A 27,121-nucleotide genomic window follows, 5' to 3' on the forward strand; every position below is an offset into this window, starting at 1 on the left:
GCCTTGTTTGAATTCCTGACCTTGTTTGAATTCCTTGATTTCTTGAGAAATCAAGAGATGTAATAAATTGTTAGCGTTTTAAGCCAAAACATTTTGGGGTCACTTGCTATGCAGCATTAGATAAATAATATGGGGGTGAGTTCCCTCAGAGTCAGTCACAGCTGACTGTGCTCACGGAGGTTAACGGCAGGCCTGGAGGGAACACGTCTCCCAGCCTCCAGTCAGACAGGGGGACATCACAAAGTCCATTTATTCCCCCTGAGTAAATTTCCATTACCATGGTATTTAGGTCTACTTTTTAAAAAAATTATTTACTTCTTTAAAAATTCAAGTTTTACACAAGGTTTTAAGATATTGTCTAAATAAGGAAACCTAAAGGTAGTAGAGAACTAATTCATAATTAAATGTAGCGTCAGGAGAACAAAGCCCTGGTTTGAGTTTGTATTTGTTAGGATTAGGTTTGGATGTAAGACTGGAAAGTCTATACAATAGTGGTATAAAATAGTTTATTTCTTTCACACATGAAAGAATTCCACAGTAGGAAGTCCAGAGGTGGTAAGGTAATTTCATTAAAAAAAAAGAAGGGGTCGGCCCGGTGGCTCAGGCCGTTAGAGCTCCATGCTCCTAACTCTGAAGGCTGCTGGTTTGATTCCCACATTTGCCAGTGGGCTCTCAACCAGAAGGTTGTCAGTTCGATTTCTTGACTCCTGCAAGGGATGGTGGGCAGCGCCCCCTGCAACTAGCAACGGCAACTGGACTTGGAGCTGAGTTGCACCCTCCACAACTAAGACTGAAAGGACAACAACTTGACTTTGAAAAAAAAGTCCTGGATGTACACACTGTTCCCCAACAAAGTCCTGTTCCCCTTCCCCCAATAAAATCTTTAAAAAAAAACACACAAAAAAACGGAAGAATCCTTTAAATGAAAATGTGGTTTTTGGCCAGTTTTATTGAGATATAATTGACATGTGACACTGTATTAGTTTAAGTGTACAGCATGATGATTTAGTATGTGTTTACACTGCAAAACGACTACCACGAGAAGTTTGGTTAACATTCATCACCTCGCATAGTGTAAATTTTTTTCTTATGATGAGAACTCTTAAGATTTACTCTTCACATACTGTGAAATGTACAACACAGTATTGTTAACTATAGTCACCATGCAGTACATACATCCTCAGAACTTATTTATGGTATCACTGGAAGTTTATACATTTGACCACCTTCACATATTTCCCCAAGCCCCCCTCTGCTTCTGGCAACCACCAATCTACTCTCTGTATCTATGAGATTTTTTTTTTTTTTTAGATTCAACAAGTGAGATCACATACAGTATATGTGTTTCTCAGTGTGACTTATCTCACTTAGCAAAATGCCCTCCTGGTTCATCAATGTTGTTGAAATGGCAGGTTTTCCTTCCTTTTTATGGCTGAATAATATTCCAGTGTGTGTGTGTGTGTGTGTGTGTGTGTGTGTGTGTGTGTGTGACCACATTGTCTTTATACTCTCATCCAGTGATGAACACTTACGCTGCTTCCACATCTTGTTTATGGTAAATTGATGTCATGAACATGGAGGAGCAGATATCTCCCTGACATAGTGATTTTATGTCCTTTGGATATAGACCCCCAAGTGGAATTGCTGGATGACATGTTAGATCAATTTTTAGTTTTTAAAAGACCTGTCATACTGTCTTCCATAGTAACTGCCCCATTCATCTGATTGGATGTATTCCACTTTTCTGTTTTTGAGTTTCCACATGCTTTCTTCTGCTTCATCTAGTCTACTGTCAGAACTGTTCTATTGGATTTTATTTATTTATTTATTTATTTATTTATTTATTTATTTATTTAGGAGGGCGCAGCTCATAATGGCACATCGTGGCCTATGTGGGGATCGAACCGGCAACCCTGGTGTCATCAGCACCACACTCCAAACAACTGAGCCAACCGGCGACCCTCTATTGAATTTTTTATTTTAGTGATTATATTTTTTACCTGTGTGATTTCTGTTTGGGACTTTCTTTTAATTTATTATCTCTTTATTGACATTCTCATTTGTTTCATGCATTGTTTTCCCAGGAAGATGACCATTTTTAGAAGGATTTTTTAACTTTCTCAGGGAAATGACTTATCTCCATTTCATTTAGGTGTGTTCTGGAGTTTTGTCTAATTCTTTTGTATGGAACATATTCTTCCTTTTTTTCAATTTCCTTGACACTGTGTGTTGGTTTCTGTACATTAGACAAAAGAGGTGCTTCACAGTCTTGATGCAGTATCTCCTGTAGGAGATGAGTCTTATCACTCAGACCTGCTCTAGCTCTGGGTTGTCTCCCCAAACTTTGTGATGCCCTAGCTGCCCCCTCTGTTCTCAGTGGCTCCCAGCAGTGGAGGTTTGCCAAGACCCTGCAGTGTCCCAAGGGAAGGATCTCAGTCAGCATCGAGTTGCAGGCTGATCGGAAGCTGGGGCCTCAGGCAGCAGTTTTTCAAGTAAGCAAACAGGCCTCTTTCAGGGAAGGACTGGGAGATGGGTGTTTCTGAGAGCTGTGTGTGAGCTAAGCCTTTAGAGAATAGCCAGTTAAGAACTGTTTTCAGTTTCCTCCAGTCCCGTGGGATCCACAACCACAAGCCTCACTGGCCACCAGCGCCAGGCGATCAGTGGGTGCATCCCCTGAGCAGCAGCCACAAAGGCCATGGCACCAACTGTGTGCACAGATCCTTTCAAGGATAAAGCAGTGACCAAGAGGGCACCAGGAAAAGAATGTGGAGATGGTACCTACTCACAGCCCTTGGCTCTGGAGAGGAATTTTGGCCCCTAGATTTGTGTTAAATCAGGAGCCTGATCCTCAGGCTTCAACTTTAAGAAAAGAAAATAGTCCTTTTTCAGGGAAAGACTGGAGGTGGGCGTTTCTCTCTGCAGGCTCTGTGCTGAGTCCTGGGGTGGGTGGGGGTAGAGGGTTAGCCATACTGAGTTTCCCCTGCCCATTGAGAACTGTTTATTTGTTTTCTATAGTCCTGTGGGTCTTGTAGACTCAAGTCCCATCGGATTTCAGAGCTACTTGATTTGGGCGCTTAGCCCTCAGGGGGAGATTTAAAAGTTTGGTGCAAGATGTTCAATGCAAATCCTTCACTTCTTAAGGAGAAACTGGAAGGTGTGAGTTCCCTTCCAATTGTTGTGGGTTGGGTTTATGATGCCATTGTGCCTCAGTCTACTATATTTATTTAGATGTGGGTTTTTTTCTTCTTTGTCCAATGTGTTCGAGTCCCTTAGCTATCTTCTGGGTTTCTTCTAAGGGAATTGTTCCTTTTGCAGGTGTCAGTTCAGTGAGTCCCTGGGTGAGGGTGAGTTCAGGCGCCTTCTAAGTCACCATCTTGACCCAGACTCGTTTGGATTTAAAGAAGAAACTTACTTTTTGAAGTCATTATATTACCAACGAAGTGGTGAGTTTGATGCCCACGGGGCACAGACAAGCCAATCTGACACAACAGGTTTTTACAGAGAAAAGATCCAGGTGCCGAATGAGGAGACTGGAGACAAGGTTCACATCAGTCTCCCCAAATAAGGACTTAGAGAAAATGTAAAGCTCAATGGTAAAAGAAACTATATATTTTTATTAACTCTAACTTGGGAGTCTTGATTGGATAATCTTGGAACTAACTCATCTAATAAATGGGGAAGGTGAGAAAAAGTGTAAAGGAATTTCAAGGTAGCAAGGTTTGATTGGGTGGCATCTACGTGTCTGGCTAACTGCAGCTTTCTGAACACCCTCACCTCTGAATATTCCCCACATGGACTGGGTCAGCACACAGTTTACGGCTAGGGGCAAATTTTGGTTCAGTCCCCCCATCAGGGAGGAGTTCATTTGTTGGCTTTCTGTGCCTGGGTAAGCCCCTGGGAGTGTGGATCTGGCTTGGTCTTGTGGTTCCTGGGGCTCTGTGAGGAAGCTTGCTGTTATCTCCTGAAAAGAATAAAAGTCTATTAGCATCAGATTTCCGTGTTAGGGTCCAGTTTCAATTACATTCGGATTTGTTCCAGTTTCCCCTCGTTCTCGTAAGAATGTGCCCAACCTTGAAGCAAATATTGCTCTTGCTATCTTGAAAGAGATTGTTGGATCCAGGTGCCAGCTTACAAAGGGGAGGATTTTTCAAAAAAAGTTTGAGAACATCTTTTGGCAGCCAGGACACTGGAAAACTTTCAATGTCATTACTTCACAGTGCTGGAAAACATAATGGTATAAATTCCACAATAAGAAAAGAATAATAATAAAAAAAAAAAAAACGAAGGAAAGAATAAAAAAGATGTATATCATACAAAATCTTCTTCCAGACCCTGTGTGCTTTCATACATTGCTCTCTCCTTTAAAGCCACTATAATCCTGTGAGGTAGCATGATTCCTATTTTACAGATGAGAAAATTGGCTCATAGTATGTTAGTGAGGTGCCCAGGTCACATATGTAGCTGGTATGTGTTTTCCAGTATCTGAACCCAGGACTCTGCCTTAGAAGACCTCAGAGGGAAAACATCTCCACTCTGATTTGCCTAAAGGACTTTGAACACATCCATACTCAGTGTCTGATGGGTCACAGGATTATATGGTCTTTAATGGATCATTTTGTCCAGAGATTCCTACACTTAGACATTGTAGGTCAGCTAAATTTTTGAAAAATAATTTCATACGTATTTTTCATGGGAAAAATATTTTCAACTAGCCTGCCAGTTACTGTAAATAGGATTCCACAGAAGAAAGGATAATTAAACACCAGGAAAATAGAAAGGAAATAATTCATTTCTTTCTTTTCCAACACATATTAACTGAGTCTCTATTTTGAAAAATCACTTAAAGTCTCTAAAAAGAATCCTCTTAGGTATACAGTAAGTGAAAAAATGTGCAATCAGACAAGCTACTAAAGTAGGCAGGAAAAGTGAGTGTATCTGGTATTGGAATCAAGATGCTCTCGCCTCACTCTTTCCAGCTCAAGACAAACTCCAGTCCAGACTGGTACAGCCCCGAACACAGGGCTGCCTCCTGCCCAGCTCCCAGTTGAAAACTATTTTAAGAATTCTCAGCCTACTTGAAATTACTTCTCCTCAGCTATATATCATTAAAAAGGTAACAAAAAGATATAAAAGGCATATACATTATTGAGCCAATGCCAAAATTAATGCGGCTAATTCCCTGTACAAATTGGTCATAGGATTGCTCTCTCTTTTTCTGGCTCCGAGATCGATGATGAATATAAAGGTCTGATTACACCTAATGTCACAGTCGCTTCCATGACCTCCATTCTCAGCAGGCCATTTTTCCCTCCTATCACATTTAAGTCATGTGTCTGGGATAATGGAGCAGCTGGTAGTTTGGGATTGTGTGTGTGTGTGTGTGTGTGTGTGTGTGTGTGTGTGTGTGTGACTCTGAGAGGACCATGTATGAAGACCCAGCTCTGGGGCATCAAGGACCGTGAGAAGGAGCAGCAGGAGCTGTGGGCAGCAGGTCTCCAGGGAGGAGAGGCCTTTAAGCAGAGTGGAAGCTTCTGGTGGCTCTTTCTCTTAGGGAAGGGAGAGGCAGCAGAGACTGAGGGGGTCACATAGCAGGGGAGCAAAAAAAGAGCTGTGGGTAACGTGTCAACATTTAAATATCTGCTCATCATTCAAGAAGTGTTGCCTGCATGTCTCTTGTGTCCCCACTGTCCTCCTCCTGGGACCCCTGTCATGAGAGAAAAGGCAGCCTATGATATAGGACTCTGCCACCTCAGCCTTCCTCCCCAGGTCCTGACCCCCTTCTCCATCCTTTTCACTCTGTCACACAGAGGGTCAGAGCGGGAACAGCCTCAGAGCAGCCGATCCAGGACTTCTCAACATTACTCTAAAATGTGGATTCTTTTTGTCCGAAGTCACCGAGTGAAGAAATAATCTAGAGATGGTCTCCAAGGGAACCACCCACTCAGCTGCCCCTCATCAGCCCCTCTGCCCACTTCCCTCACAGAAGCCTTATGACGCTGTGGACACCTTGAGAGCCCTTGATCCGGTGAATCACTTTCAGGACCCCACCCATTTCCTGGGATTTGGAAACATCTTAGTGGGATCCTTGAGACTCCTGAGGGTATTGAGAAATGTGCGTCACCTTCTCTTAACTCCCCATGGGCCCTGACCATGTGTGACCTATGGGCTGGCCCCTCGTCCTGACCTTACCCCTTCTGGGACAGCCCTTGGCCTGCCCTCCCTGCCCAACAACTTACAGTCAGGCCCTCAGCTTCCTGTGGACATAGAAGGCAGAGACACCTACTGCCAGCAGCACCTTGGGCCCCAGGAAGAAAGCGATGAGGGATTGAGCGGACATTGCTGGGCCTGGAAATAAGGGACAGGAGAAGCCATTAGAGGGGCCATTATGGGAGACTGTTACCAGGGGCCACCATTTACTCCATCTGAGGTTACCTGGGCCCGCCAATGCTCTGAAGTTTTTACACCTGCTCTGGGCTCAGGCTCAGGCAGAAATCGGGGTAAAGAGATTAAGCCCAGGACTTAATTAGAGCAACAGCGGAGCTGCAGAGAAGGTTGGATTCTCCACTTCAACGGGCCTGCTCGGCCTTATAGGGCCCTCATGGGGGATATGGGACCCTGAGGTGTGGGGTAGGGACCTATGGATCAAAGCACTCGGCAATCTTCAGTGCACTTTGGGCTTCTGAGGACAATGGCAGCTACATAGATACTTATCTACAAAGTTATCCTCTCCACACTGAAATAAGAAGAAAAAAACACAGGAATTTAAATTTTGTACATAACTAGGTCTCAGTATTACTTGAAAATATAATATGAAAAGTGGGAAACAACTCTGAGTCAATGGAGAAAAATCACTAGACCTTAGTGCACCATCTGTCACGAGGCTGCCAGCCCACCCTCACTGAACCACAGGAAAAAGTACAGGAGAAAGAGATGAGGGCAGGAAGAAAGGGGCCTGAGAAATATTTGGAAATCCTGCCCAATATTAAATCTACCCTAAATTTGACGTTATTGGAAAATTGTCCTGAGAATCAGAGTTCAGATGATAGGAAGGAGTTTCAAAGTGTGGCTGATGTGCAAGGGTCAGCAGAGTCCTCCAGACTCTGTGACTATGTTACCTTAGGTGGGAACCGAGCCAGTAGTGCAATTTCCAGGCTCTCGGCCTGACATGGAAAGGTGCTGGCTCAGGTAGTAAATGGTCATCAACTGTGATTGGATGGCCATCAGCTGTGGCTAGTTGGCCGTCAGCTGTAACCAGTGAGCCATTGGCCACTAATATAACTTCTGTGGCTACGCTAGCAGCATATGGGGGCTAGCAAGAAGATGGTGTCTGAGCCTGCAAGAGTGGATTGCAGCTAGCAAATGGGGTTGGTTGGTTGATGGAGAAGTGGACGGCAGATTGCAGATCATGTGGCTCCTGCTTCCTGTGCCTAACCTAGTTGCCAGCAAGACTATAGTGGTATGACTCCTCTATTTATGGCTCCGTGGGTGTTCCTTTTTGGCCGTGCCATATCCTGTGTTCTTATGTGGGGAGCAGGAACAGAGACCCCACATGATACCCTGCATGACACCTTACATAGCAAGTGGGGAAGCAGTGGTTATTAAGCTAAGATCTTGAAGTGGGGACATTGTTTTCCATTATGCTAGTGCAGCCAATGTAATAAAAAAAAAGATTTTAATAAGTGAAAGAGGAAGGCAGGAGAGTCAGAGGAGGGTTTGTGACCTCCGAAGCAGAGCTGACAGATGTGGGGTCCTTAGCCAAGGAGTGTGGGTGCCTCTAGGGGCTGGAAAAGACAGGAAGTTCGTTTTCCCCTAGAGGCTCCAGAAGGAACTCAGCACAATCAACATTGTAGACTTCTGACGTCCAATCTGTAAGGTAGTAAATTTGAGTTGTTTTAAGGCACTAAACCTGTGGTAATTTGTTACAGCAGCCATAGGAACCTAATACAAGGAAGCAGGGACATTTTCAAAGGACTGAGGTGATTAAAGGGACAGGCACAATTTAAAGTGCGTATCTTATGGGAGAAAGCAAGGAAGAAGGAAGAAGTGCTGTTTGGCAATTGAAGTTAAAGGAAAAAGAAAATGGTGTGGGAGGGAAATTCAGAGTTCTAAAAGATAAAAGGAATAAAAAACATTACAGGACTCAGAACATTTCTTCCGTTTTCAAAATGATCCAACAAACCCAAAACTCCACTAACATACCTGGATTATGCTATAGTGACAGAGAAGAGGTTCATTAATGTGAAATATTGTAAAACACCCCAGTACCAAAAACATGACCAAGAAGATGGCCATCCTCACAGCAGGCCCACTGGACCAGGACTGCAGTGGCCAGAGCCTCAGACATAGGCGGAGGTGAGGCATCCAGTGCAGAGGGCACACTTGGCTCCAGCAGCCAAGCTAAACCACCCAAACCATTTCCAGCCTTAGTACTTAGCAAGGGTGCCAGGTCAGGCAACTGAGAGAACCAAGAAGTAGCAGCCTGGTCTGAGCCCCAGCAGGAGGCGGAGACGATAAAGCAAACCAAAGCCAGTCCAGACAGTGGAGGTGGTGGAGCCTCAGTTCTCCTGCTCTCCTGTTCAGTACAACCCTGAACCCTACGAATGACACCAGGTACAAGCATAAGACTCTGAGAGATGGAAGAGGAAGGCAGACTGGCTGGGGGCCTGGGGACTAAAGGAAGAAGACAGTGACAGGCATCATAGCTGTTCTCTCCTAACTCCACAGGCACAGAAGGTGACCAGCTGTGGCATTAATAAAAAAGGTGAAAATAAGTAATCTACATTTCCACCTCAAGAAATGAGAAAAGGAGGAACAAAATTAACTCAAAAAAGGCAGGAAAAGTGTATTACAAATAGAAAAATTAATGAAATGGAAAATGAGGAACAATAGAGAAAAACCACTGAAAGAAATTGAAATTTTTGAAAAGATCAATAAAATTGGAAAACTTCTACCAAGACAAATGAATTAAAAAGGAGAAATAACACTTTCCAATATCAGAAATGAAGCAGGGGAGATCAGTACATACCATGAAGACATACATCAAAAGGAAAATGGGGTCTATTATAAACAACTCTACAGCAGACCTTTGACAACATAGAGAAAAATGAACAAAATTCCTCAAAACCCACCACCTACTACAATTCAGTCAATTTGAAATGAGGAAAGTGAATAGTCCTAAAATATTCAAAATCTTTTTCAAATCCTAAAAAGGTGATGTCATGTGAAAATTCTACCAAGCTATTACACATGTATTAAAATAAATTTTCATGAACAAAAAACAACTATAAAAGAAATTTGGGGGAAATTTTGCCATATAGTCCCTTCTGATTATATTAGGGAATTATTGTCAATTTTATTAAGTTGGTAATGGTACTGGTTTCTAGAAAAAACGATGACCTCAATCATATGCCAACACAATTACGAGCTGCATTTGCATTAGATGTGCATACATGACTAAGTTAGTGGACACATTTATGCACCTTCTGTGTAGCTCTTATTTTCAGGGCAATTGTTTGTCCTCCCCTTCCTATGTTTACTCTCCCCGCAGGCAGCGACATGGACACTAGGTGGCCTACACTGATCCAGCAGATAGGACATCACCATAGGACATGTTGGGTGAAGCGCGGGCCTTTGAAAGGTCTTCTGTTGTAAAGATGCCTGGAATCCAGGCCCGATGCCCTCCTGATGTTACATGGGAGAGAAATAAGACATACTTTTTTTGCACAAAGAGGTCTCTAGGTCCTTAGTACAATGCCCAGCTGAGGGGGAGCGTATCTCTAATTAGCACATATTTGCTATACAGGCTGGTGGTCCCTGTCCTGTAGAATGATTAGTTTACCCCAATCACCTGGTGTGAGGACAAGAAGTTGTTCCCCAAGTCCCTTCTGTAAAGCTCCAAACTCACAGCGAGGTTGAATCAGCAGAGAAGATCAGAGATGAACTGAAATTTTCCTACAGTGAACCGGCTGGAGGCAATTGTGATTATTGCTGGTTCATTGTCATAAATCAAGGGACAAAGGAGGCCCGTGCTGTGACCACTCATGGTCACCTGGGGGCTTGGACCAGATGGAAACGTCTAGGATGGAAAAGAGACCAGGCAGCCATGAGAAAAACCAAGGAGGAGAGCGGTGGGCGGACAGGGATAGTTATCGCAGTAACTGTAGGTGAGGAAAGCAAGAGGCAGGGCGCTGTGAACAGGTGATGTCCTTCCTCCCTTCTTTAATGTAAATTGATGCAATGTGTATTGATCTTTAGGAAGATCTATAAAGATAGAAACCAAATTCTTACCTGTGGTGACTCTTGAAGTATGGGATTTGGGAGGGGAGCACACTTCAAAATTCTACTTCCTAGCTGTAGACTTCTAGATTATTTTATAGTAAACACAGAATACTGCTCTTAAAATTTAAAACTAATAAAATTTAAAATCAGGTTACTTGGAGTGGAGGCCTCACCTGTATTTACGTCTGACCCCTGGTCCTTCTGGTGGACAGAGGCCTCCAGGGTAAGGTTTTTGGTGACCGCCGGCTGCCCATCCTGCTCCACCTGGCAGGTGAGCACCACGTCCTTCCTGTGGGCAGATAAATTCACGAGGAGCCAGCTCATCTGGTTAAAGGTTCCGTCCTTGTTCTCTGTGAGGGTCAAGGCCGTTTCTGCTCGGGACAAGTTTCCATTCTCCAACCAGGTAACCTGTAGGCGCCGGGGGTAGAACTTCTTCACCCAGCAGGTGACGTTCACCATGTTCCTTGCCATGGAGTGTTGGGTAACCTCCAGGGTGGGCGGAACTGAAACAACACAGGGCAGAAGCTCTGACCTCAAGGAACAGACGGATCACAGGGGAGGGCTCCATAACTTAGCTCCTCCCCCCACAGCAAGGGGACCAACCAGGACACTGCCAGGCATACAGCAGGTGCTCAAACACTGAGGGTACTTCTTGCATATGAATGAAATCACTAAGCATGGTGCCTGCACACAGTAGGTGCTCAAGACTTATAGCTCATATTAGGGTAATGTGAATGAATTCAACAAACACAGGCTCTGCCATGCATTGGGAACGTACTAACTGTGGCAAAATAAATGAAATCACCAAACACACAGGGGCCTCGCTCACAGCAGGTGCTCAGTTATTGGAGTTGCTATTGGTAAAGCAATGGAAGTACCTACACAGTAGTAGGTGTCACTTGTCAGCTGTCATTAAACAGTAGTGAGTGACCAGCACACCCAGGTGCCTGGTGATGGGAAGGACTGTCAGGAATTAGATTCCAGGCAATTCCAGGCCTGGAGCAAAAGCAGGGGGAGGAGCAGGCTTGGAGGTTGGGGGCCAGGTGTGGGCTCGTCTGGGTGGGAGGGGATCTACCTCGGATGGTCTCAGACAAGTTGGCAGTCCAACGAAGAGGAGGGCCCCCCTGCAGGGTGACATGGTCCACCTCGCACACCAGCTGAGAGCGAACGTCCCCTGGGGCCAGCACCAGCCTGACTGTGCTGGAGATGCTGTAGGAAGCGCTGTGTCCCTCTGGGTCCACGGTGGTCTGGGAGGCTGGGAGCTCATTCCCATCTTTGAACCATTTCAGGGTGATCTTTTGGGGGGAGAAGCCGTGGGACTCACAGGTGAAGTTCACTGTCTCCTTAGGTGGGGCCCTCCCCGTGGGGCCCGATACCACGAGGGGAGAGGGTTTGGCTACAAAAGGAGCAAAATGAACAATAACCATGATTGTCATTATCACCACTAAGGATAAGCATCTGACACTGTTTAGAAGCTTCTCACGTGTTATTTTTAATCTTTCTAATAATGTAGGGAGGGTGGTGTCCTCATCCTCATCTTACAGAGGAGGACACATGTCAACCCTAAGTGAGGGGCGGGGCCAACATGCAAATCCAGGCCTGCGTTCATCATCCACGTTCTTTCAGGTGATTCCCACAATCTGGGCACAGAAACAAAATTACTGATCAGTGTCACTCTTCATCTTATCTGTTCCTAGCTCTCCTGAAACCCTCACAGACTCCTGGACAGGAGCTGTGATTACCACCACTTCCCAGACGAGGATCCTGAGGACTGAGGAATTGGAGACTTGCCAAGACCACACAGTGATGGGCAAATGGCCCCACTGCTCCCTGGGGTCCTGATACCATCCTGCAAGGTTGTGTGATTCTCCACATTCTGAAGGTGAGGACACTGAGGCCCAGCAATAAGTACTGAGTCACAACCTTGAAATAACACCTGACACGAGGTGCTACTCTGTGCGGGGGGTCACACAGAGTCCCTCAAATCCTTCCAGCTCTCCTTAAAGGGAGTCCACGATTATCACCATTTGACAGATGAGAAAACTGAGGCTGAGAGAAATGAAGGGACAGTCTCCTCCCCCACTGTGTCCCAGGGGTATTTCCTGGGGCCTCACATCCTTTCACATCCACCACAGAGCACATGCCCCACCTACATGTGCTCCACACTCACGACCATCCTCCCTTTTCTCTCTGAGATTCTTGCCTTCAAGCCATTACAGGGAGAATCACCTCTGAGTGCCCCAGCCTGAGAACCTTAGCAGGAAGCAGGTGTTGTGGGCTTCTGACAACTGGATCTACAATATGACCTCTTGCTCACGCTGGACCACAGCAGCCTCTAGGAAATCCCACCCCCTCCTCATCCTCACCCTGCAGAGTCAGGAACTAGCATGCAGGGTGTTCCTGGGGTGGCAGTGGCTCCTCTGCTCTATCCAGGCCACTGTCCCCAGGCTGCTCCTGCAGGCTGCTCAGTGAAGGAAAAACACCATGAAAGTGGGGGAAAAAGACTACTGAATACTTAAATTGTTTTTATTAAAGTATAGTTGTCACTGAATACACAGTTAGATGTAAAAAATAGTGATTAGACGTTTATACGTATGATATGATCACATGTTATGTCTAGTAACCCTCTGTCATCTTGCAAACTTATGATATTTCTGACAGTATTCCCCATGTAGCACATTACATCTCTGTGACTTATTTATTTTATAACTGGAATATTGCACCTCTTTTCCCATTCACCCTTCTCCTCCATTCCCTAACAACACTCCCTCTCTGGCAACCATCCGTTTTTCTGTATCTATGAGTCTGTTTTTGTTCAGTTTTATTTCTTTGTTTAGATTCCACATATAAGTGAAATCATATGGTTATTTGTCTTGTTTATCTGACTTATTCCACCTAGCATAATATCCTCTAGGTCCATCCGTGTTGTCACAAATGACAAGACTAAATGCTTGGGCTTCAGTCTTGGCTCCCAGACCTGCTCACTAGTAAGGTCCCCTCTCCGAGCCTTACTGTCCTCATGTGTATAAAGGAGCAGCAGATGCCCTCAGAGCCCTGGTTATGGGAGTAAATGCCATGAGGAAGATACAGCACCTGGCAAACTGCTGTTCCCGGCCCCTCCCGCATACCCACTTTCTCATCCAGGGCATCTTCTGGGCAGGTAACTTGGGGAAAGGAATGCGCACTCAGGAGGAGCAGATCTGAGTGGTGATGGAGCCACTTCCTATTACCTGTGACTACCTGGCCAAGGGATGCACCATTAGGAACTCTGGTGATGTCTGCAAATTCAAGACAAAGTCACCTTCCCTGCCTATGTCCAGGGATGCTGGGGAGACTGCATTGCCACACATCTAGGATGGATATGTGGTTATATGCTCACAAATTGAAATACATGCCCCCTCTAACCTAGCAGTGCCACGTTGACTGGGATTCTTCCTCATGATTAGGGTGACACATGGACACAGGTATCCCCTGTAGCACTGTTTTAATAACTGAAAGTCGGGAATAACTTATATCCATCAACAGAAGAGTGTAAATGATGATGCTGTCTCCATTCACTGGAGTGTTAGCAGCTGTTGAACAATGGAGATTTCTAGGTGCTAATATGGACCCTTGATTTGGGGCGATGTGGCTGATGGTTGGGACAGGTCCCCAATCACCTCAGGCCTTAGGGTCTGAATGTGAGGGGTATCTGAACCTTCAGGAAACCAACAAAAAAGATGAGTCTGGCTCTTGGTTAAATGCTTCAGTATATACTGAGCTTTTATTCTATGCCTGCTATGTGCCAGGCTTTTCCACGGAGAGAGTCCAGAGCTGGGACAAGAAGGAACCAGCCTAGAATCAGATCGGACTCTGGAACAATCTCCTCATGTCCTGGCCCTGTGACCGTGGGCAAGGCCCCTGTCACCTCTTATCCTCAGCTCCCAACTGTGTATAGCAGGTAGGTTAGGCTGGTGTAAAGGTCCTTCCAGTGCTGACATTCCAGGATTCAGGATCCTGGGCCCCTGGTAGAAAATCCTCATTAAGCATGTTTGCTGCCTCAATGGGGTGACTCCTAAGTCACCCACATGGGGACCTCCTCCCTGGGTGAGGGACATTCTAAGACAACCCTGCTGTGCTCTGAGCCTTCAGGGACTAGGTAAGTCGGTCCCTGAATGACAGAAAGGTTTTCCGGAAATATGTACAGTATGACGCAAACTCTGGGCAGCTCCCCCCCAACCATGGCTGTTAGAATAAATATTGAGTCTGTGCCTTTTAAGAAGTTCTTCTCAGTGTGATGGTTCTGAAGTTGAAATAAAGAAACATGTTCTCTGTTACACCTTATTCTTCGTTGTTGCTCAAAGAATGCAGGTCATTCTTATTGACGTGTCACACACTAATTGACAAAAGAGGTTAACACAGTACTCACCACTCACAGTGAGCCGAGTGCCTGCTCCAGACTTAAACTCCATGTCGTAAGGGTCTTGGATCCGGAACTTCACACAGTAGTAGGTACCGGTGTCTGCGGGGGTGATGTTACTGATACGGATGGAAAAGTCCATGTTGTTTCTCCTTGTGGTGTCTGCAACAGTTGTTACTCGAGGGAAGCGGGTTCCCTCATTTCCTTTGAAACTGTAGATTAGCTCCTGGCCTGGCCCTGTCCCCCTGAACCACCGGATGAGTCCTATAGGGAGCAGGGAGGTCACGGTGCAGGGCAGAGTGGCCGTCTCTCCAGCTGCGACCGACACTGACTTCTCAGGCTGAATCACCTGCAGCTCCTTCTCACCTGCCCCCCCTGGAGGGAAACACAGCAGTCATTTATTCATCCTTATGTGACCCTGTAGGTTTTGTCGAGTGTTTATCAACAACAGCTTTCACTGACTGAGCCCACTCTGTGAGCGGGCCTTGAGCTCAGTACATTCATGTGTCATCTTGAGGATCACTCACAATGAGATGGTAAGTGAGACTCTGTAACAAATGAGGAAACTGAGGCACAGAAAGGTGAAGTGATGTGGTAGAGAGTGGGTGCAAGTGCTGAGCTCGCTCTGGAAGTTTCATCCTCCCCCAAATATTTCTGGCCCTCCACTTGCTGGCATAGTGGAGAGTTGTACCTCTGGACCTTTGCACATGATGAGATTTCTTTAGAGCACTGAGCTGTCAGCAGATGTGATGAATGTATTTTTTGGGACATGCATGTAACAGCAAGAACATCTATGGATCAACTTGCTTTTTCCACAAAGTTCAACATGTTATGAAAATATCTGCTCCATCAGCCTGGACACTTGAGAGACAGTGATGGTGCAGAGTTCCCACCAAACAATGAACTTGTCGTATAAATAAGAAGTGAAACATTGTTTCCATTTCTTGAGATTCTTTTCCCCATAGCATAATCACCGTTATATTAGTTTCCTAAGGCTACTTGAAGAAAATACCAAAATCCTAATGTTTTAAAACAACAGAGATTTATTATCTCATTGTTCTAGAGGTCAGAATGCAAAATTGGTGTTCCTGCCTAAAATATGTGTCATCAAGTTGCATTCCTTTTGCAGCCTCTGTTCCTCGCCTTCCAAATTCTAGAGCCTGCCCACATGCTTTTTCTTATGGTTCCCACCTTCCTATCTCTCCAACCTCTTGTTGCCATTGCCACATGTCCTTCTCTAAATTTGACTTTTCTACCTCCTTTTTATAGGGACTCTTGTGATTATATAGTGTTAACCCGATCATCTAGGATAATCTTTCCATATCAAGAATTGTAAGCTAATTGCTTCTCTAAAATCTGTTTTGCTATATAAAGTTAAATATTCAGTCTCTGGGTGGTAGGACATGGACCTCTTTGTGGGGGCGGGGGTGCTATTGTTCTGTTTACCACTCACATCTCTCTTGACTCTTACAGAAACCAGTTGTTATAACAAAAAACCTGTATATGTGGAAATGTCACACAATATGAATAGCAAGACAACTAGTTGAATTAGAAGAAGAACCATGCTAGCAGTGCACTGGAGAAACAGCAAAATAAAAGTAAAAATCAGTTAAGAAGTTACATGAAATATTCACAAATACAAAGTAATCAAACAATACAATCAAACGATCAATAGTCAAAGAAGAAATCACAGGAGTGTTTAGAGAATACCCTGAGGCTACTGAGAATGAAAAGACAACTACCGAATCCTATGGTGCAGGAGAGGTAACTTCACTGCTGTAAATGCAGACATTTAAAAGGGGAAATGATCATAATTCAATAGACCTTTAGAAATTAGAAAAAGGCGAGCAAAAATTAATCCAAAATTTAAGGTAACAGAGGAAGGAAATAATAAAAATTAGTGCAGATATATAGAAATTATGAATAGCGAAACAACAGAGAAAATCAACAAAACTATAAGAGATGCTTCAAAAATATAAACACAATTCACAAAACTTTAGATTGACTAAGAAGAAAAAAGAAGTAACTCAAATCAGAAAAAAAGGACATTCCTAAGAATTTTACTGAAATAAAAAGGGTTATAGTAGAGTACTATGAACAATTGTACACCAATAAACTGGATAACCCAAAGAAAATGGACAAATTCCTAGAAACACAGAACTTACCAAGACTCAATCATGAAAAAATAGAAAATCTGAATAGAGCTGTTACCAATAAGGAGATTGAATGAATAATCAAATGTCTCCCAACAAAGGGAAGCCCAAGATCATTTGGCTTCACTGGTGAATTCAACGAAACATTGAAAGAAAAACTAACAGGAATCCTCTACAAACTCTTTTAAAAATTTTAAAACAAAGGAAGACTTATTTACATAGTTAAAGTCATTCGAGATTCGTTCTCAGGACAGCATTATCCTGATAACAATGCCAGGCAAAAGCACTATAAGAAAACTACAGACCGATGTCTCTTATTAAAATTGATGCAGCAAACGCAACAAAACATTAGCAAACCGAATCCAACAGTATATTAAAATAATTATACATCACAACCAACTGGGATTAATTCCTGGAGATAAAGATGGTTCAACATATGAAAACCTAACAATATAATGTATCACATTAATAGAATGAAGGACAAAAAATCCAAATGATCATCTCATTTGCTTCAGAAAAGCATTTGACAAAACTCAACATTTTTCATGATAAAAATGATCAATAAACTAGGAATACATGGAAACTTCCACAAAATGATAAAATCATATACGAAAAACTTATTGCTAATACCATACTTCATGGTGAAAATCTGAACGCTTTTCCTGGAATATCACAAAACAAGACAGGGATGCCCACTTTTGCTGCTGATATTCAACACAATAACGAAAGTTCCAGAAAGAGCAATTAGATAATAAAAATAAATAAAAGACATTCAAATTGGACAGAAACAAATAAAACTATGTCTGTGTGCCCATGACATGACTTTATATGTAGCAAACCTCATGGTTCCACACTCACCCACACATGTACACAGACACAAAACTCTGTTAGAAATAACACATGATTTCAGCAATCTTGTGGGATACAAATCAACACACAAAACTCAGTTGCTTTCTATACAATTATGATGAACCATCCAAAAGGAAATTAAGTAAATAATTCCCTTTACAACAGCATCAAAAAGTATCAAGTGCGCAGGAGTAAATTTCATCATTGAGATGGAAGACTCATACAAGGAAAAGTAGAAAGGTTGCTGAAAGAAATTGAACAAGACATATATAAATGGAAAAACATTTTGTGTTCATGGATTAGAAGAGTTAATATTGTTTAAATGTCAATAGTACTTAAAGAACTTAACAAATTCAATAAAATCCCTATCAAAACCTCAATGGCATTTTCTGCAGAAATGGAAAAGCCTGTTTTAAAATTCAAGTGAAATTCCAAAGGGCTCCAAATAACAAAAATATCTTGAAAGATAACGTAGTTCGGCAAGTCACATTTACTGATTTAAAAACTTTCAAAAAAAAGTACAGTAATCAAAGTAGTGTGGTACTCTCGTTAAAACAGATATACAGACCAACGGATTAGAATAGAAAGCCTGGAAATAAACCCTCATATATATGGTGAAATGATTTTCAATGTGGGGGCCAAGATCATTCAATGGGGAAAGGACAGTGTTTCAACACATGATGCTGGATTAGCCACATCAAAAGAATGAAGCTGAACTCTAATCTTACATCACATACAAAAATAAACTTACAATGGATCAGAAAACTAAATATAAGTGCTAAAACTATAATATTGTTAGAAAAAAACCACAGGTCAAACTCTTCATGACTTGGATTTGACAATGATTTCTTGGAGATGAGATCAAAGACACAGGGTAACAAAAGAAAAACATGCATAAAGTGGAATTTATACAAATTGAAAGCTTTAGTGCCTCAGACAATACTACCAAGAGTGTGAATAATCAAAATGGCAGCATGAGGTGAGCCTCTGGAAATCTCCCCTGAAATTTATAACAAATTGAAAAACTATAACTCCACAAAGGACTCCCTGCACAGCAGACAGGCAAGACGAAGAGGCCCACTACTGAATTCACTAAAGGTGGGCGAATTGTGCGAGAGGAGGAGGAGGAAAGGGAGAAGTGCGGGGACAGAGCCCCGCGGGCGCAGGACGCAGATCTAGCTCAGTGTTCCGAGCTCGCTGCATACCGGAACTACCGCAGCTGCGGGAGAGGGAAGAACTCGGACTGCTAGGGCTCCGCTTGTGGCCCACAGGGCTGAGGGGGCAGCATATAACACGGCTGAACCCAACGCTCATGGCAGAGACCTCAGAGAAAAGACTGAGGGAAGAAGGCTGAAAGTGGTGATTTAAGCCCTCACTGCCGAGCAGAGAACGGAAGCCTTAGGCACTGAGACTAGCTGCCCCTTCCCTACCCTCCCAAGCTCTCCCCACCCCCACCTACCCAGTGCTAGAAGCGGAACAGTAGCAGTGTCAGATCAAAAGAACAGAATATTTGCAGTTCTGAGACTGTGTTCTGCTGACCCAGATTCGCAGCCCAACTAGTTCTGGCAAAGGGTAGAGAGCTGTGGAAGCAGGACCGGCTGTGGTGGTGTTCGCAGCCATTGCTCTGGGCCCCCTCTCACAACTCACCACACCCCTGTCCTCACCTATCTGGGCAGATCCCTGCAGGAGTAAACAGAACTGCTGAAACATACCAGCTCTGAATCTGGTGCAGGAAGAGCTTTGAAACTTCAAAAGCTCTCCGCATCCCCACAGGGATGCAGCGCACTATGACCCAGGCAAACTATTTACAGAGGAGAAGCCCATCTCCCAGGGAATCCCCCCATTGTGTGAGAAGCTGGAATAGTGCAGAGAAAACATAGCACTACTGTGTGAGAGACAATAAAAGGCTGCAGTAGGAGAGAAAATGAAACAGTCTACAAACACATACTGGAAAACAAAAGAAAGACCTCTTCCTATCAACCTGTTGCAGAACCCACTCCTGTAGATGACTAGGAAGAGAAATAATAAATCAGTAATTGTCATGAATAAACAAGGCAACAAGACATCTCAGAAAGAAAGTGAAAAGTCTCCAGTAGATGAACTTAAAGATATGGAAATATGTGACTTAAAATGACATAGAATTCAAGAATACAGTTTTGAAAAAACTCAATGAGATGCAAGAAAACACAGAAAGGCAGTCTAATGAACTCAGAAACACAATCAAAGAACATGAACATTTTACCAAAGAGATTGAAATTTTTAAAAAGAACCACATAGAATTTCTGGAGATTAAGAACTCAATAGAAGAAATTAAGAATAAAATAGCCCGTTTAGGGAGTAGAAGTGACCAGATGGAGGAAAGAATCAGTGACATCGAAGATAGAAACCTGGAAATGACACAAATGGAAGAGAAAGATACTTGAGACATAAAAGAAATGAAAGAACTTTACAAGAACTTTCTGACTATCAGAAAGAGCAATATAAGAATAATGGGCATACCAGAAGGAGAAGAAAGAGAGAAGGGAACAGAGAGTGTATTCAAACAGTCAATGAGAACTTCCCAAACTTGTGGAAAGAACTGGATCCTCGAATCCAAGAAGCAAATAGAACACCTAATTACCTCAAACTGAACAGGCCTTCTCCAAGTCACATTGTACTGAAGCTGTCAAAAATCAATGACAAAGAAAGAATCCTCAAGGCAACCAAGGAAAAGAAGATGGTAACCTACAAAGGAAAGCCCATTAGATTATTATCAGATTTCTCAGCAGAAACACTACAATCCAGGAGGGAGTAGATCCAAATATTCAAACTATTGAAAGAGAGAAATTATGAGCCAAGGATAATATATCCAGCAAAGATATCCTTTAGGTATGAAGGAGGAATAAAGACCTTTCCAGACATACAGAAGCTGAGGGAATTTTCTAATACATGACCTGCACTACAGGAAATACTAAAGGAGGCTATTCGACCACCATCAACAGGGACAACTTGTGGCAACCAAAACATAAAAAGGGGAAGAGTAAGGCCTCAACTGGAATATGGGAATGGAGAAAGTAGGCATGCTGAAGAAAATGGAATGCTCTAAATATCAAACTTTCTTTTACATAAACTTAAGGGTAACCACTCAAAAAAATCCAGAACTGAAATACATACTGTAATAAAAAAAGAAACAAAGGGAAACATCATAGAATACCACCACACAGCAATAATAGACAACAATAAAAAGGCAAAGAAATAATGGAGACACAGTCTTACCAGAAAACTAAAGATAGAATGACAGGAAATCTTCACATATCAATAATCACTCTAAATGTAAATGGACTGAACTAACCAATAAAAAGGCACAGAGTAGCAGATTGGATCAAAAAACAAAACCCAACCGTATGCTGTCTCCAAGAGACAAATCTTAGCTACAAGGACAAGCATAGACTCAAAGTGAAAGGGTGGAAATGACACTCCAAGCAAATGGTATCCAGAGAAAATCGGATGTAGCTATACTGATATCAGATGAAACAGACTTCATGGTGAAAAAGTTAACAAGAGACAAAGATGGACATTTCATAATGGTAAAGGGGACTATACAACAAGAAGACGTAACAGTTATCAATATTTATGCCCCCAATCAGGGAGCACCGAAATGTACCAAGCAACTACTAACAGAACTAAAGGGAGAAATTGACCAAAACACAATTATACTAGGGGACTTAAATACACCATTGACAGCTACGGATAGATCATCCAAACAGAAAATAAATAACGAAATAGCAGCCCTAAATGACACATTAGATGAAATGGACATAATTGACATATATAGAGCACTTCATCCTAAAACATCAGACTATACATTTTTTTCTAGTGTACATGGAACATTCTCAAGGATAGACCATATATTGGGACATAAAATCAGCCTCAGTAAATTTAAGAAGATTGAAATCATACCAAGCATATTCTCTGATCACAAGGCTTTGAAATTGGATATCAACTGCAAAAAGAAAACAGGAAAAAACACAAATACATGGAGATTAAACAACATACTTTTAAAGAACGACTGGGTCAAAGAAGAAATTAGAGGAGAGATCAAAAGATACATAGAAACAAATGACAATGAAAATACATCCTACCAAAATTTTTGGGATGCAGCGAAAGCAGTTTTAAGAGGGAAATTTATATCATTACAGGCCTATCTCAAGAAACAAGAAAAATCCCAAATAAATAACCTCACATTACACCTTAAGGAACTAGGAAAGGAAGAAAAAATAAAGCCCAAACTCAGTAGAAGAAAGGAAATTATAAAAATCAGAGCAGAAATAAATGAAATAGAGAATAAAGAGACAATAGGAAAAATTAGTGAAACAAAGAGCTGCTTCTTTAAAAAGATAAACAAAATTGACAAACCTTTAGCTAGGCTCACTAAGATAAAAAGAGAGAAGACACTAATTAACAAAATCAGAAATGAAAAAGGGGAACTTATCACGTACACCACAGAAATACAAAGGATCATCCAAGAATACTATGAAGGACTATATGCCACCAAATTCAATAACCTAGAAGAAATGGACAAGTTCTTAGAAACATATAGCCTTCCAAGGCTGAACCATGAAGAACTGGAAAATCTAAACAGACCGATCACATTAACGAAATTGAATCAGTCATCCAAAACCTTCCCAAAAGCAAAAATCCAGAACCAGATGGCTTCACTGGTGAATTCTACCAAAGCTTCAAAGAGGATCTAATACCAGTCCTGCTCAAACTCTTCCAAAAAATTGAAGAAGAGACAATACTCCAAACTCATTTTATGAGGCCAACATTACCCTGATACCAAAACCTGGTAAGGACAACACAAAAAATGAAAACTGATGAATACAGATGCGAAAATTCTAAAAAAAATTCTAGCAAATCGAATACAACAATGCATTAAAAAGATTATTCACCATGAGCCAGTGGGGTTCATCCCTGGGGCACAAGGATGGTACAACATCCGCAAATCCATCAATGTGATACATCACATAAACAAAATAAAGGACAAAAATCATATGATTATATCAATTGAAGCAGAAAAAGCATTTGACAAGATACAACATCCACTTATGATTAAAACTCTTAATAAAATAGGTATAGAAGGAAAATACCTTAACATAATAAAGGCCATATATGACAAACCCTCAGCTAATCTCATAATTAATGGTGAAAAACTGAAGCCCTTTGCTCTATGTTCAGGAACACGACAGGGCTGTCCCCTATCACCTCTGCTTTTCAACATAGTGTTGGAAGTCCTTGCCAGAGCAATCAGGCAAGAGAAAGAAATAAAAGGCATCCAAATTGGGAATGAAGAAGTTAAATTGTCACTCTTTGCAGATGACATGATGCTATATATAGAAAACCCTAAAGACTCCACCAAAAAGCTATTAGAAACAATCAACGAATACAGTAAAGTTGCCGGCTACAAAATCAACGTACAAAAGTCCACTGCATTCCTATATACTAACAATGAAATCTCAGAAAAAGAAATACAAAAAACAATTCCTTTTGCAATTGCAGCAAAAAGAATAAAATACCTAGGAATAAACTTAACCAAGGATGTGAAACACCTATGTGCTGAAAACTATGACATTTTGAAAAGAAATTGAAGAAGACACAAAGACATGGAAAGACATTCCGTGCTCATGGATTGGAGGAATCAACATAGTTAAAATGGCCATATTACCCAAAGCAATATACAGATTTCATGTAATCCCCATCAAAATCCCAATGGCATTTTTTAAAGAAATAGAACAAAATATCATCAGATTTGTTTGGAACAACAAAAGACCCCGAATAGCCAAAGCAATCGTAAGTAAAAAAAAAAAACAATGCTGGAGGTATCAACTCCCTGACTTTAGCTTATACTACAGGGCAACAATAATCAAAACAGCATGGTATTTGCAGAAAAACAGACACATAGACCCATGGAATAGAATTGAGAACCCAGAAACGAAACCACATAAACATGGAGAGATAATTTTTGACAAAGAAGCAAAAAACATACAATGGAGAAAAGGCAGCCTCTTCAATAAATGGTGCCAGCAGAATTGGAAAGCCACATGCAATAGAATAAAACTGAACTGCTATCTGTCACCGTGTACCAAAATTAATTCAAAATGGATCAAAGACTTACGCATAAGACCTGAAACAATAAACTGCATAGAAGAAAACATAGGTACTAAACTTATGGATCTTGGATTCAAAGAGCGTTTTATGAATTTGATTCCAAAGGCAAGGGAAGTAAAAGCTAAAATAAGTGAATGGGACTGTATCAAACTTAAAAGCTTCTGCACAGCAAAAGAAACCATCGACAAAATAAAGAGGCAAACAACTGAATGGGAGAAGATTTTTGCAAACAGTGCCTCCAATAAGGGGCTAATATCCAAAATATACAAGGAACTCATACAACTCAACAACAAAAAAACAAACAACCCAACTGAAAAATGGGCAGAGGACCTGAAAAGACATTTCTCCAAAGAGGACATACAAATGGCAAGTAGACATATGAAAAAATGCTCAACATCACTAATCATCAGAGAAATGCAAATAAAAACCATAATGACATATCACCTCACCCAGTCAGAAAGGCTATCATCAACAAGACAAATAGTAACAAGTGTTGGAGAGGCTGCGGAGAAAAAGGAACACTCATACGCTGTTGGTGGGAATGCAGATTGGTGCAGCCGTTATGGAAGGCAGTGTTGAGGTTCCTAAAATAATTATGAATAGAATTACCATATGACACAGCAATCCCTCTCCTGGGTATCTACCCAACAAATCTGAAAACATTTATCCATAAAGACAAGTGTGCTCCAATGTTCATTGCAGCTTTGTTTACGGTGGCCAAGACATGGAAACAACCAAAATGTCCTTCGACAGATGAATGGATAAAGAAGTTGTGGTATATATACGCAAAGGAATACTATTCGGCGGTAAGAAAAGATGAAATAGGACCATTTGTGACAACATGGATGGATCTTGAGATTATACTGCTAAGTGAAATAAGTTTGACAGAAAAAGCAGAGAACCATACGATTTCACTGTTATGTGGTATATAAACCAAAAACAAAAGAACAACACAAACAAATGAAGAAACAAAAATTTATAGACACAGACAATAGTTTAGTGGTTACCAGAGAGTAAGGGGGGAAGGGGGTGATAGATGAGGGTAAAGGGGATCAAATATATGGTGATAGAAGGAGAACTGACTCTGGATTGACTCCAAATCACACAATGGGATTTATAGATGATGTAATACAGAACTGTACACCTGAAATCTATGTAACTTTACTAACAACTGTCACCCCAATGAACTTTAATTGAAAGAAAAAAGTTCGTGGGAGGATAAGTGGTAATTTTGAGAAGTAGAGAAAAATGGAGGGTTTCTGAGAGACAGAGAGAACTAAACTACTGTTCATGTGCATTTCCTGTAAACTGAAAATAATTTGAAGAGAATGAGGAAACACATTTCAAAAATCCTGTGTGTGCATATGCACTTCCTCACACCCATTTATACAGAAACACACACACACACACACGCATTCACAATATATATATATATATATATATATATATATATATATATATATATATAAAGTGTGGTCTAGCATGCTGGTCTACAGGTTGTTTTGAGGTTTAAATTAAATTATAATACATATTAAAAGCTCATTAAAATTTGGCACATAGGAATAATCCAACACATCTTTAACAAAAGTTCACAAGTGCAGACAGCAGAATTTGAACTCTGGTATATCTGAATGGCATGATGGATAATGATTATTCTTTGGTTTTCCTTCTCTGTATTTTTTTATTTTTCTGCTATCAGTCTTCACTTAGAAACTGAACAGTGTAACATGATTAAAAGAATGAACTTGAGTCCTGGCTGAACCACTGCAGTACATAGGTGACATTGGACAAGTTACTCTCTGCCTCGGTTTCCCCTGCTGTGAATCAGAGCTGAGAGATGTAAGCATCACGCAGCGATATCGTTAGGATGGAACAAGTTAACATCACAAAGTTGTCACTGTTATGGTTTCAGCGTCATCTGTTTTGATGCCTCTGGTAACTAGGTGCTACAGTGGATCCACCAGAAACGCTCAGATCCCTGATTTCATGCCGCTGTCAGGTAATGCCCAGCCTTTGGCCTCCTGTAGCAGCACTGGGTGACACACCACTGCTTATCTGGAGGCCCTAATGTGCTGAGGCTGGGGAAGGCCCAGGCAACAGGGAGAGGGGATTCTAACCTGTGCTCACCTGCAAGTCCCAGCAGTAGAGTCAGCAGCAGGCAAGGAGGGGGGTGGGCCCAGGAGTCAGGGACGGTCATCCTGGAGGTCTGAGCAGGCAGCTCTGTCCACATGTGAGCTGGGAGAACCCAGACTCTCTGCTCTGTGAGAGGAGCGAAGCCCCGCCTCCTGTGATAGAGGAGGAAGTGTCCAGAATGGGGTGAAATGGCTGTGAGACAGTAGCCTGCTTCTGGATTCTAGATAGTTCCTGCTCCTGGATTGTGAAATAGAACCAGGCAGTGAGGGCAGCTACGTTGTGAGCAGTTACTCATCTTAGTGGTTTTAGAGATACTTGGACAGGCCCACGGGAAATAGTGCTTCACCCCTGCCTGGGACCCCTGCTCCCCACTGGGCCCATCACCCCATCTGAGGTCTTCATGATGATGCCCCATTTGGGAGCCCAGGTCAAGAAGGGTCCGTGGTTGTCATTTGTGTCCCAAAATCCCAAGCCCAGGACTCTAGGATGTGGCCGGCTTATGGCCTCATCTGTAAAAGCCTCACCAAGAGCTACTCACCTGGAGGAAGGAAGGGAGTTCATCAGGGCTCAGTGTTGGAGGGAACCAGGTCTTCTGTTGAAATGACTCTCTGTCCCAACCCCTTAGTGATGGACCTGGTACACCACAGTGCAATGCACAGTCCAGTGTGGACCTCAGAGCTCCATGTGCTTGAATCCAACAAAAAGAATCATATCCTCTCTTCTTTCCAGAGAGGAAGTGGGTTATAAGACCCATTAAATGCACTCACAGGTATGTATCTCAGAGAAATGAAAACTTACGTTGACACAAAAACGTGGGCATGAATGTTTATAGCAGCTTTCTTTGTAATAGCAAAAAACTGGAAACAATCAAAAAGGTCCAGTCAAGTGATCAGTTCAACAAAGTGTGATGCCCCCATACAAGGCATTACTGCTCAGCAATAAAAAGGAATGGATTATTTACATGTTGAACAACTTGTAAGTTTCTTGAACGCATTATGTTCAGTGAACAAAGTCAATCTCAAAAGTCACAGAGGGTATGATTCCACTTATACCACATTCTCAAAACTATAGAATGAGAGCAGAGTGGCATTTGCAGAGGTCAGGTATGGAGGGGATGGGGTCACCCTAAAGGGCTCGCAGGGAGACCTTTGTGGTCAGGGGA

The 27,121-nt window shown here is 42.3% G+C and overlaps 1 protein-coding gene across 6 annotated transcripts; it reads right to left on the bottom strand.

Annotated features, from left to right (window-relative positions):
• Positions 1-914: 914 nt before the first annotated feature.
• Positions 915-26,120, bottom strand: LOC109448412 (signal-regulatory protein beta-1). Of its 6 annotated transcripts, XR_012491048.1 has the most exons (7): positions 25,954-26,119; positions 14,687-15,052; positions 11,354-11,674; positions 10,452-10,781; positions 6,237-6,345; positions 4,071-4,219; positions 3,827-3,961 (listed from the first exon to the last, which is right to left on the bottom strand). XR_012491048.1 is itself a non-coding variant. In XM_074317245.1 (6 exons), exons 1-5 carry the CDS (start codon positions 26,054-26,056, stop codon positions 6,239-6,241), a joined length of 1,227 nt encoding a protein of 408 aa, XP_074173346.1. In that variant the 5' UTR covers positions 26,057-26,119; the 3' UTR covers positions 3,821-4,219; positions 6,237-6,238. The 6 variants fall into 6 exon arrangements, 5 of the variants coding, with proteins under 5 accessions (XP_074173345.1, XP_074173346.1, XP_074173349.1 ...); XM_074317245.1 differs by having other exon boundaries at positions 3,821-4,219; XM_074317246.1 differs by lacking the exon at positions 4,071-4,219 and having other exon boundaries at positions 3,824-3,961.
• Positions 26,121-27,121: the final 1,001 nt, after the last annotated feature.

This window comes from Rhinolophus sinicus, linkage group LG13, assembly GCF_036562045.2.
Source record: "Rhinolophus sinicus isolate RSC01 linkage group LG13, ASM3656204v1, whole genome shotgun sequence".
In the NCBI taxonomy this organism is placed as follows: domain Eukaryota; kingdom Metazoa; phylum Chordata; class Mammalia; order Chiroptera; family Rhinolophidae; genus Rhinolophus; species Rhinolophus sinicus.

Excerpts from the sequence above, each read along its gene's own strand:
- LOC109448412 (XM_074317244.1), bottom strand. The coding sequence starts at position 26,056 with ATGTGGACAGAGCTGCCTGCTCAGACCTCCAGGATGACCGTCCCTGAC. Across the intron at positions 15,053-25,953 it reads TCTACTGCTGGGACTTGCAG|GGGGGGCAGGTGAGAAGGAG; the intron begins GTGAGCACAGGT and ends GTTTCCCTCCAG. Across the intron at positions 3,962-10,451 it reads GGGGTCAGACGTAAATACAG|GAGATAACAGCAAGCTTCCT; the intron begins GTGAGGCCTCCA and ends TATTCTTTTCAG.